The sequence below is a fragment of the Microtus pennsylvanicus genome, chromosome 11, assembly GCF_037038515.1.
Source record: "Microtus pennsylvanicus isolate mMicPen1 chromosome 11, mMicPen1.hap1, whole genome shotgun sequence".
NCBI lineage: Eukaryota > Metazoa > Chordata > Mammalia > Rodentia > Cricetidae > Microtus > Microtus pennsylvanicus.
The window spans coordinates 41,784,619-41,796,964 of record NC_134589.1 but is presented as its reverse complement, the minus strand read 5'-3'; the positions used below and the strand labels follow the sequence as shown (position 1 = coordinate 41,796,964).

At 51.2% G+C, this 12,346-nt stretch overlaps 1 protein-coding gene across 2 annotated transcripts in view; it reads left to right on the top strand.

Moving 5' to 3' along the window:
- Rab11fip4 (RAB11 family interacting protein 4) overlaps positions 1-12,346 on the top strand; it is a 106,665-nt gene that overhangs the window by 19,300 nt on the left and 75,019 nt on the right. For both annotated transcript variants that reach the window (XM_075991432.1, XM_075991431.1), the window contains exons 2-3: positions 9,380-9,467; positions 10,804-10,892. In XM_075991432.1, coding sequence (XP_075847547.1) covers positions 9,380-9,467; positions 10,804-10,892 — 177 coding nt within the window. The remainder of the gene's footprint in view (positions 1-9,379; positions 9,468-10,803; positions 10,893-12,346) is intronic.

Sequence of the window (12,346 nt, the reverse complement as noted above, 5' to 3'; positions counted from 1 at the left end):
TATGTACGTATGCATTATATATTGAGAAGGCAAGGGCCAAACGTAGGGCAGCTCAAGGGTTGCTTCCTTCATTGGCTCAGAGGCGTCATCCAGGACGAAGCCTCCTTCTGTTGCCTTCCCCATGCAGCCAGAGATGTGGCCTCTCTGTATGACTGGTTCTCCATTCTCCATCAGAAGCCCCTGCAAATTTTCCCTCCTCTCTCACTGACTAGAGGTTTAGCATACATTTGCCTAAACCAAACACTGGCCAGAGATACGTGTCCATCTGACAAGTTTGGCCCAATTAGAACTCCCAGCCCTGATTGAGGTACCCTGAAGCACCTGGTCAAAGAAAAGATGGATCCCTGGACCCCACCACCGCTGCCCTGGCCAGGAGGAGCGGAAGATGGTCAGCAGGCTCTTCAGTTTTTGCCGTGATTTGGGGGGCTTGGTCGAGTAGTCACTCTGCGGGGCCCAGTGCAGCGGCCTTGGAGGAGAAGTTGGTTTCTTTTCATTCCTTCCATTGGCTGTTTCTGTAGTCTTCATCTCTTTGCTACCCTCGTGTGCACCCCAAAGAGCCCTGGGGAGACATTCCAACCATATAGACTCCCAAGGCTGGTTTTAGTGTTTGTTATTCAACACTCTCATTTCCCAAAGGGGAAATGGAGGCACAGAGTGAGAAGGAGCTCGCCAAGACTCCTTATCAAGGAAATGGCTAGCGGCGCTACAAACGGTGTACCTCTCCATCTCTCTTAAGTACCCTTTGCTCCTGACATCCTCCACTAGCATGTCGACGATGCTCATTTTACTTTGCCAAGCTATTGTCTTAGTTCATCCTCACCATGGCCCTGGGAGTCAGCATTGTAGATGTTTGGAAATGGACTTAGATAATATGACTGTCATCACACAGAATATAATGCTCTCGGTGTTCTGTGGTGTGCAGGCTTTGGGATCGGTGATCAACAGAACGACTGGACTCTTCAGCCTGCCTTGGGGTGTAGGGACTGGCGGGGCCCTTCCCTTGCCCTGTCTGTACCTGGCTTTGCTGATACTCTTGCCTGGCTCCCCTGCCCTCCCTCCCTCCCTCCCTGAGAATTAATGGGGAGAGGTCAGTAGCTGCCTGCACCCTTTGTCTCCTAGGCTCTAGAACACTGGCCTCTTTGTGCGCTGACACCAGGCAGTTGGGCTGCTTAGGAAAGTGGATAAACAAGCAGCTGGGGCCTTTGGCCCTGAGGCCCCTGGGGAGGGCCAGAGCCTTCTGGGTGGGTGGCAGGAGGAGAGACTGACATACAAGCCAGGGGTAGGAGGCCAGGGTGGGAGAGGGGAAGGACCAGCTGTTTCTCAGTGGTTCTTAGCCTTCCTCACACTGCAACGTTTTGATATACAGTTCCTCATGTTGTGGTGACCCCCCAACCACAATTTTATTCTGTTTTGTTTTTGATTTTCGAGACAGGGTTTCTCTGTAGCTTTGGAGCCTGTCCCGGAACTCACTTTGTAGATCAGGCTGGCCTCCAACTCACAAAGATCCGCCTGCTTCTACCTCCTGAGTGCTGGGATTAAAGGTGTGCGCCACCACTGCCCAGCCTAAAATTATTTTTGTTGCTACTTCATAACTGTAATTTTGCTACTGTTATGAGTCATAGTGTAAATATTTTTAAAAATAGAGGTTTGTCAGAAGGGTCGCGATCCACAGGATGAGAACCACTGTTCTAGGCTGCGGAGAAGGCTCAGAGGAAGAGGAGTTGCCAACAGCTAAGATGGTCACGCTGTTGGGATAAAACATTGCAGCCAGCCTGAGGCCAGACGCTCAGATAACCTTCCTCCTCCTCAGTGCTGAAGTAACAAGGGGCCACCAAACCCACATCATGCAGGGGACCTGAGAGTCTCCCATCTTAGCTCCATGTCCAGCCTCAGGCCTCAGATCTCAGGGACAGCCATGGTTTGCTTTAGCCATCCCAGGCCACTTGCCTTTGCTGGATTTCCTCTCTCTCCACTCCCTTTGCTGTTTGCAATACCTACTTCCCCTCTGCTAGCTAGCTCCCAGCACCCTGAACCGCTGGTCCAGGGACCTTAGCTGCCCCTGTTCTATGTTCTGTACCTGAGTTCTCACAGCATGTCTTCAGACCTCCATTCTGGCCGCTTTCCTTGTCCTAAAGTGCTTCTGAGGACAGGATCATTGGGATCAGCAGCTGGATGAGACATCTCTTAATTTCTTAAAAAATTTATATGTATATGTGTATTACCTGCATGTACGTCTATATACCACTTACCTGGTGTCTGTGGGGGTCAGAAGACAGATCTCCTGGAACTGGAGTTAGAGATGGGTGCGCCACAGTATGGGTGTTGGGATTGAACCCAGGTCATCTGGTAAGGCAAGTGCTCTTAACCATGGAGCCATCTCTGTAGCCCTATTTATTTGTATTGTCCGTGTATGGGTGTTTAACCTGTGTGTATGTGTGTACATCATTTGTATTCAGTACGTGTGGAGCCAGAAGAGGGTGTCAGATCCCTTGGAACTGGAGTTACAGATGTTCGCAAGCTACCGTATGTGTTGGGGGATGTTATTTTAAGATGTGTTGTTTTGTTTACGCTGTATTTGTTTAACTCTGTGAAGCTGTGATTCTTTGTCTAAAACACCTCATGGTCCTAATAAAGAGCTGGACAGCCAATAGCGAGGCAGGAGCAAGGATAGGCATGGCTGGCAGGCAGAATATAAATAGAAGGGGAAACAAGGAAAAGAAGGAGCGGAAAGAGAACGAGGAGATAAGGAAGTCGGAAGCCAGCCGAGCTAAGGCCAGGCATTCATAACTGAGAATAACCCTCCGTGTTCTGTGTGTGTTTACTTGGGAGCTAGGTGGTGGGCCCCCCAAAAAAGACAAAAGAGTAAAACATCACACTGCACATATGGGCACTGGGAATTGAACACTGCTCCTCTGGATGAGCGATCAGCACTCTTACTCAGGAGCCACCTCTCCAGCCTCCTCTTTTAAAAAATAACATGTGTGTGCGTTGCTCACACATGAGCATGGGTGCATGTGGAGGCCAAAAGAGGACATTGATGTCTTCCTCTGTCGCTCTTGACCTCACTGCCATGAGGCTGAGTCTCTCACTGGACCTGCGTCATTTCAGCTAAGCCAGCTGGACAGGGTCTGTCTGTCTCTCTTGGCCCCCTAATGCTGAGATTATAGGCATATGTAGCCATGCCCTGCTTTTTTATGTGAGTGCTGGGAATTCTAATTCAGGTCTTCATGCTTGCTCAGCAGACTCTTACCCACCGAGTCATGTCATTGGAGTCACCCAGACACAGCCGTGGTGTGTGCCTTCCCGTCACAGTGCACGTCGCTTACCACCCACTTGGAGGAAAGTTGAGATGTTTCGAGATTGGAACATACGTAGAAAGTTGCTGTAGTCGTCTGTGCATCGTTCCTGGGTCTGTAAATAGGGTTTCATTTTTCTGGGATAGAACTATTCTTACTTTAGCAAGAGGTTTTTAAAAACTTTTTTTCATTATTTTTAATTATGCTAGCCTGGCGGTGGTGGCGCACGCAGGCCTTTAATCCCAGCACTCAGGAGACTGAGGCGGGTGGATCTCTGTGAGTGTGAGGCCAGCCTGGTCTACAAGAGCTAGTTCCAGGACAGGCTCCAGAGCAACACAGAGAAACCCTGTCTCAGAAAAACAAACAAACAAAACAACAGCAACAAAATTATGCATGTGTGTGTGTCTGTGTGCACACATGCTTGTTCGTGTAGCACCTGCAGAAGCTAGAGGTGTCGTCAGACCCCTGGAGCTGGAGTTACAGGCAGCTGTGATCTGCCTCCCGATGTGGGTGCCGCATACTGAACTCAGCCCCATGCAAGAGCAGTGTGTACCCTCAACTGTTGAGCCATCTCTACAACTCCCTTGCTAAAAGATTTTAATCATGGGCTTGTGAGACGGCTCATCTGTTAAAGATGCTTGTCGCAAAGCCTGATGACCCGAGTTTGATTCTGGGATCCACACAGTGGAAGGCTAGAACTGATGCTGTCTCTGGCTCTGCAGGAACCTGCGCTCTTGTGTGCACTCCACCTCCCCCACCCCCGCCACACACAAGTAATTAAACAATAAAATAAAATCATAGTAAAACAACTTCACCAGTGCTTCATGGAGGACGGTTGTCAACTGCCTTAAAAAACTTTTGATACCCTAATTTTAATATCCAGTTCCCAAATCAAAATAACACAACAAGCCTTTGCTGATAACTGCTAACAGCTGGATCATCTTGGCTCAGTAGCTGTTAGTCTTTTCCAGTACACGTTATTACTATCTTTTCCTGTTTGTGTTTTGAATAATTTTGATTATTTAACTAGGTCCTCTTTCCATGGTGTGGGGTTGTTTTTAATTAGGAAATTAGTCCAGTTAGGTTGAAACCTGGCATCCCCGCTTGTCCTCTGTAAGCAGCTATTCTAACTTAGCCAGTCCACCCCCAAAGCCTTTGCCATGTGTTCGGTGCCTCCCCCAGGATACACACCCAGGGCCGGGCCAGTCCACTCCCCAGTCAGCAGCTCAGTTCTGGGCTGACCTGCGGCTAGCTCCGCAGCTCCGCAGCTCACACGGGCAGCTCATGGCAGGGCTCAGGACTTCAGCTGCACTCTAAGGGTCCTCCTCCACCCCCTAGCTCCATCTTCTCCGTGTCCTGCCCTGTCCAGTTCCTAGGGGCTCCTTTTCCTACCTCACCCCTACCCAACATCTGTCCCCCACTACTCCACCACCGCCACACACAGAGACTGTGTGACTGCGGCCACCACTCAGCTTTGGGACCTGAGTTTGCCTTGTGGGGAAGACAAAATAGCAAAAGAAACAGACAGACAGACATCAGACACACAGGAAAAGGGGAGAGAAAGGAACAAGTGGGCATTTCCTCAGTTCATGTGTCGGACGAACTGCTCCTCAGCTTTGCGTCAGAAAGAGGGCTCCTTTCGGAGTCCCCTCTCTTCTCATCTGCAGCTCAGGAAAGGAAAAGCTAAGAGAATCCCTAAGATTCGAGTTCTTGTTTTCCCTCAGTCCGCCTTGTAGAGTCTCAGCTCCTTAAGTCCTCCTGTGGTGCTCAGCATTGTTAATGGGAGAGACGGAATTGGGGTGCTTATTGTAGCCCCCCAGAGCCCGGTTGGTTTTACTTGTGTTTAGGGATTTGTTTAGGGACAGGTTTCCCTGTGTGGACTAGGCAGAGCATTCTGCTGGAGGTCACCCCACATGCCACACTACACCCTTCTTCCTTGGATGTTAATGCGGGCATCTCTTAACAGATTTGAAGTCTGCAGCTTGTCTGGGATGCTAGGCCGCAACCTTTCTTTTAGCAGTAATTTTTTCTTTAATGTTCAAATTCTTAAGCAAAGGTTCTCTAGACTTTGCCAGTTTTTCTAGTGAAAATTTCTTATTTTTGTTCTTTCTGTAGTTGGAGCAAGCCCCTGACCTTACAAATGATCACAGTCGTTTCAGTAGCAATAACTACTGGAGGTCGCCTGGGCTCAGCTGCCTCCTGGTGGTTGTATGACCTTGACCCCAGACGCCAGAGAGACTTGTGTGTTTCCTCATCTGTAAAATGGAAATAAGAATTCTGTCCGGGATCCAGAGGCCGGTGAGGCTGAACTGCTCTGCAGAGTGAGCAACAGGGCCTGTGCTCGCCCCAGTAGGAACGGCTGATATTTAGTCAGCACCTTGAGGTGCTGAGAGCCTGCTTCTCTCCGTGTCCAGAGAGGCAGCTGAGACCTCCAGGAGCAAAGGGCTGCTTAGCCTTCCCTGGCTTGCCAGTCCTGCCTGGCGGAGGTGCGGGAGGCCAGCCGAGGTCAGGGGGAGATCTTGCTGGTGAGCAGACCACAGCCTGGCTCCCAGCATCCTCCCATCGGAGAGATGTGCCTCTGGGGAATGAATGGACAAGACCGGCCTGGAGAGAAGAGCACCAGAAATAGAAGGGGAAGCCTGGGACTGAATGGTTCCCAATACGAAAGATCATTATTTCTCTGCCAGTCCCCCTGGCAGCAAGCTGCTGGGCCAGCTGTGTGCACTTCGGCTGTTCCCACCATCCCTGCCAGGCCTGGAGCTGGCTCTCTCCTCTCATGGGAGCCAGAGGAGCCCAGGACTGCCTGGCATCCACGCATGCTGGCTCAGTGCCATCTGCTGTACTCCCCGCGATGAGGGAGCCCCTTCCCCTTCCTGGGACTTGGCTTCCTTGCCCCATCAGCAGGCACAGCCCCAGATGCACTGCAGATTACCAGTGTCAAAGTCAGGCATCCCCCGGCTCCTCTTTCTGTGTGTTTTGGGTTTACTGGTTTTGCTTGTTTTCTGAGACAGGGTCTCTTTTGTAGCCTAGGCTGACTTCAAATACCATCGTCCAGGCACCTGTATATTTCTTGGACCATGTGAGGGATAGAGGCCAGGGCTTGCACACACAGGCCCACAGAGTGACATCCCCAGCCCAGAGCTGTCTCCACACAGTGGGTAGGGGAGTTGAATCGGTACCGCGTGCACACAGGCTGGTGAGAGCCTGACTCTGGCCTCTGCTGCAGAGGGCGGGGTGGCAGTGGGTTGTAGCTGCTGGTCCTCTAGGGTCAGGAAGACCTGGTTCAGTAGCTCCCACTGCTGGTGGCTTAATTTCCCTGAGCCTCAGTATCCTCAACTTCGGCATGGGGACTGTCATAGCGGCCACTGTTTAGATGGTTCACACTGCAGGGTTTCACCCCTTTCCACGTGACACTGCTGGAGTCTCATTTAAAAAGCCATTGCGAGGGGCTGGAGAGATGGCTCAGAGGTTAAGAGCACTAGCTGCTCTTCCAGAGGTCCTGAGTTCAATTCCCAGCAACCACATGGTGGCTCACAACCATCTATAATGAGATCTGGTGCCTCTTCTGGTGTATATATGTTAACAGAACATTGTGTGCATAATATATAAATAAATCTTTTAAAAAAAAGCCATTGCGAACAGTTGTGGTCTTTATGAATGCGAACTGCATGCGATACAGAAATTTACTAAGTGCACTGTCTCCACAAAGCTGTCTTACAGTTTTCGTGGCTGCAGCCCTAGGGCTGCCATCCTTGAGAGCTTCGTGGAAGAAGAGAGTCACAAGCACTGAACTCCTAACTGCAGCCTGGAACACACCTTTAGGTTCTCAACCTGTGGTCGCCTCCCCTTTGGAGGTCAAACGACCCTTTCATAGGATTCATGTCAGATATCCTACGTATCAGATATTTAATTATGACTCATAACAGTAGCAAAATTACAGCTGTGAAGTAAAAACAAAATTAATTTTATGGTTGGGGGTCACAGAATGAGGAACTGTAGTAAAGGGTCTCAGCCTTAGGAAGGTTGGGAACCCCTGCTGTGGACTATGTGGTGGTCCTTAGAACCTGACTGACATCTATCTGTCATCTGTCACCCTCAGCCTCCACATCTGTCCTAGCTTTCTCTGGAGTCAGAGGATGTACAGCCTGACCCAGTGATGTCCCCACTCCTAGTCCTGTGGATTACAAAACCCTGCTGCCCCTCCTAGCACGTGGGGTTGGAGCTCATCTTCAGTCACTGAGCACTCTGGAGTGAGATCCTAGAGCGGGGGTGCGGGGGTCAGGGTATTCCAGGCCCTCCTTGCATTCACAGGCTCTCTGTACGGTGGGGAGGGGGTAGCAGGAGGGGAGGAGGAGGGTGGCCAGCTGGAGCTGTGGGGGAGCTCCCCCACAGGCTGCAGGTGGCACCTGGGAAGTACTATTCTCAGAAGCCGCGTCATTGCCTGGCAATGCCAGTGGCTTCCATGGTAGTGGGGGTGGAGCAGGGCCAACAGCTGCAGTGCCGAGTGTTCTCTGGCCTTGCCTGAGCTGGCAAAAGCCTCTTCCCTCTTACCTGAACTTCTGCAGCCCCATGGAGACTGAGGGGAAGGGACTGGGACTTCCTCTGTCTCTGGACCTCTGCTCTAGCATCCTAACCTTATAGTTGGGGATGCCTGGATCCAATGGATAGTCCACTAGGTACCAGGTTCAGAGACTTCTTAGGACCTTGTGCAGCCCCTGGGTCATCCCTCAGCCTTAGACCTGGCAGAGTGGAGAAGCAGGCTAACTGGAATAGAGGTACACACAACCACCGTGCACAGGGGTGGAGAGGTGGCTGCGTAGCGGCTGTGCTCACTGAAGCCTGCTGGGCGACGACTGCCGTGGCCAGGGATTCGGATGCCTGTTGCAGCTGCCATGCTGGACAAGCATCCTGTGCAGGAAAAGTCTGGGAGCAGATGCGTCTTCCCACCTGTCTGTGCTTTGGCACAAGCGACTAGCAGAGTGGAAGGGACGGCAGGCCTGCCTGTGGCGCTGGCACCCCAGCAGTGATAGATCCCTGGGCTGTGTGCTGAGTTTGTGTTCCCAGCATGCTCTCATACCAACACCTGCAGCATAGCCAGAGTGAATTCCAGAAAGAGCGCGTCCTTGTTTTGTGAACCCTTTCCGGAGAAACATAGATGCAAACACCTGTTCTGCGTCCTGTAGGGCACCAGCGACAAACCAAAGTACAGTTTGGGGAGCCACTGAGTTTATCGGGCTTACTTATGAAGCAAGGGTGACCCCAAAGCAACTGCGTCACCAGACAGTCTCACCCTACCATGAATGATGGTTTCGGAAGATGGTGGTGACCGGGGGAAGCTACCTAATGAGGGGCATGAGTGTAGGTGTGTGTCCGTGTGACCCTGCGTAACTAGCTAGCTACCACTGTCACCATTCAAGTGTCAGGCAAGTGGGAGGCGCTCAGTGCTCAGTTTAATGAATGAGTGAATGTGTGAGTGAGTGAACGTATGAATGAATGTATGAATGAATGAGTATTTTAGAAAACTGCTACTAAGGTACAAGCTAACTTGGAAAAAATGTCAAGAAGCTGAACTTCATAGACTGGGGACATAGCTCCAGGAGAATTCAGTTCTAAGCCAGTGTGTGCTACACAGCCAGACTCTGTCTACAAAACAGACAGTGAACCTGGTAGCAGACTGTTGGCTTTCAGTGTGCCGTCTTTGGGGCAGGGTTTGGAGAAGCCTGTGGGACAACACCCTGCACGGATGAGGCCCTCTTGATTTTTTTCTTACTTGAGTCTTTAAAAAAACAAAAAAACCCTATCTTTTCTGATTTAACATACCAATCCCAGTTTCCACTACCTTCTCGCCCTCCGTACCTCTCTCCGCCTCCCCTCCTCATCCTCTATCCTACCCCCTCTGCCTCCCCTCCCCCACCCCCATTCTCCATCCAATTTGAGTCCTAAACAGGGGGGAATAACATGACCCCAGGTGAAAAGCCTAAGTTGGTCCTTTTGGCTTAATTAGTGGGAGTCACCCCCCCTCCATTCCACCTGGGCCCTTGGGGTGTTCATGGAGCCTCACACAGGTCCTCTTTTCCTTCCAGGTGGAAAAACTTGTGAAGTGTTTGGATCCCAATGACCTGGGCAGAATCAACTTCAAGGACTTTTGCCGAGGAGTGTTCGCCATGAAAGGTGAGGTCCTCTTTGGGATCCTAACTGCCTAGGAGGCCAGGACACAGGGGTTCCAGAGCCTTGGGTGGGTCCCAGAAATGGGCTCTGTTCAAGGTCTTGGGCAAGTGTTGTGCTTGGAGCTATGGCTCTCTCTGAGCCTCTGCCTCAGGGCCCCACCACCAGGGCAGGACGACCTTTCTGTCCCCATTCTCAGCTTCTCTTTTCCCCTCTCTGCTGCTAGGCCGGCTGTGCTCCACCCACAGGAGTTCCCCTAGACTTCCCACTTCAGCTCCAGCATGGGGGTAGACGGGTAAGGAAGGTTAAGGGATTGGGGTTTGCTCAATCAGTGGTGGAGCCCTTGCCTAACCAGTGCAAAGCTCTGGGCTCCATTGCCAACAATGGGAGGGGAAGAAATAGTGAAATGAATCCAGTTCTGGCAACAGCTGGATGGAGTGGCTGCCATGTCTCTTTTCTCTTAGGGGTCCCTTCTTTATTTACTGCCCTCTCTCCTTTTAGCCCTTCCTAATCCTTCCTTCCCCCATTTCTTTTTCTTTTCTTTTCAAAATTTCAATATCAGTTCTGAGAAAGTCCTAGAAATCAGAATTTTGGTACTCAACCGTCCATCACCGCCCCTCCAGGCCCTGAGCAGTCAGGATGCCTTCTGGGCATCCCCTGGGCTCCCCTGGCCCCGGGGAGAACATGCAGCTACTTCCAGAGGCTTCCTGTCAGCAGTGAAGGAGGCCAGGCTCTCCCTTCTGTGCTGAGGTCTGGGCAAGCACATCTCTGCAGCATCCTCTGGAAGTAGGGAAGAGCAAGAATTCCCAAGCAGAAGTGAGAGGGAAGCAGAAGTTCACTGGGGAAACTGAGGCAGCACAGAAACCCCCGCTAAGATTTTCTACCGGGATTTGTTTGATTCTGTGGGCCAGCTCAGACCATTCCTGCCCTGTGCCTGTGCTGAGTCCCTGGTCCAGTATAACCAGCAGAGAGGCCGCTGTGTAGCTGGGTCAGGAGGGTGGAAGAGCCTGCTGACATCCTAAGAGTGGCCCTATCTAGGGTTTGGGGGGCTGGTAGGGAACATGCAGGTAGCCCCTTTACTCAGCCTGCTTCTGCATTTGTGAGTGCCCCTCTCTGTGTCCCCACTGGGGTTAGTCCTATGGGAGTTTTCATGCCTTTCAGATACCTTATACAGTGCCCTGAACCAGCCCCATACAGCTGGGCATCTCGTTCCTGCCACTGTGCTGGAGACATGGGCTACCTGCTTCCTCCATCCGTTCCCTCCACGGCCCCTTAGTCAGAAAGAAGGACAGCCATGTGGGCTGAGGTTCATACCACTCACTGTCTGTCTGTCTGTCCACAGGGTGCGAGGAGCTGCTGAAGGATGTGCTGTCAGTGGAGAGCGCGGGGACCCTGCCGTGTTCCCCCGAGATCCCAGACTGTGTGGAGCAGGTAAGGGCTGTGGCTCAGTGCCTCCTGCCCTTGGTTGTCCTTCTTGTTATTGGCATCTGGGCTTGGCTTTGCAGGCTCTAGAAGGGCTGGGACTTCCTCTGATGGCCTCTGGCATCAAAGTCAAAAAGGCTCTTTGGGAGATGGTGGTACATGCCACTAAACCTAGTCCTCTGGAGGCTGAAGCAGGGAGATTGCCATAGGTTTGAGGCCAGCCTGGGCAACATAGCAATCCCTTAGGAAGGCACGGTGGGATTGGAGCCGGGGCCACTTCCTCCGCTTTATTGGTGGTGCTGAGGAGAAGCTGAGGAGAAACCATGGACTTGAGGTCAGATGGGCAGGGTGAGAAGTTTTTTCCTTTTCTCGTGATCCACTGTGTCTGTGCATGTGTGTGTGCACACACACAAAAAAAATAAATTTATAATTAAAAATTTAAATTTTTAAAATTAGTTTTCATAGCCCAGTCTCTAGTCCCCTCTTCCACCTAGAGGTGGGGAGTTGGAGGGGCTGAAAGTCCCAAGCGTGGTCTTTCTGTGACCAACCCCAGCCTGCAGCATCAAGAGGTACCGCCTTCAGTCACCTCACTAGCCTAAGCTCAGGTGTGGACAACAGGAAGTGGTTAGACATAACGGCACTCCTATCAGGAATGGCGGGGGCTCCAGAAGCTCTGTGCCTCCTTGCTTTCTGTTGCTGTGATAAACACCATGAAGGGAAGCAAGTTAGGGAGATCACGCTCCATCACGGGACACGCCAAGGAGTTGCGCAAGTGGGAACCAAGGCCGTGGAGGGACCCGGTTTACTGATGTGCCATCTACTTCTACACACACACACATATATATTACATTCTCTTTCAATTCATTCTGTTGTTATTACCAAATGATGTGTTTATAAAACATTGAACTATTTTTACAAACACAGCTTCGTACTGCAGCGACAGATTTAAATGCACTATCTACGGTCTCTAGGGAACCTTCTGGCCAGAGGAGGACTATTTTGGTTTCTCACCCAAGTTAGCTCCAAAACCTCTCTGGCTCTGGGTTAGTATTTCATCCAGAGGCTGCTTCCCCCTGGAAAATGAAATAAGCCTAGGACCACATCAGCTGATGGCAGGGTTCACTGGATACTTTTGGGTGGTGGAGTCCAAGTGAGCTTCTATGGGGCAGGACTTGGGGGGGGATTGATAAGGGGTCCCATAATGCTGAGGGAGACCAAGCAGACTGTTGGAGAAGACCAAGGCCCTGTCAAGAGACAAATTGGCCGGGCAGTGGTTGCACATGCCTTTAATCCCAGAACTCAGGAGGCAGAGGCAGGTGGATCTCTGAGTTGGAGGCCAGCCTGGTCTACAAGAGCTAGTTCCAGGACAGCCAAGGCTACAGAGAAACCTGTCTTGAAAAACCAAATTAAACAAACAAACAAAAAAAGAACTGTGAATAATCTAGTGATCGTGATGATCAGGA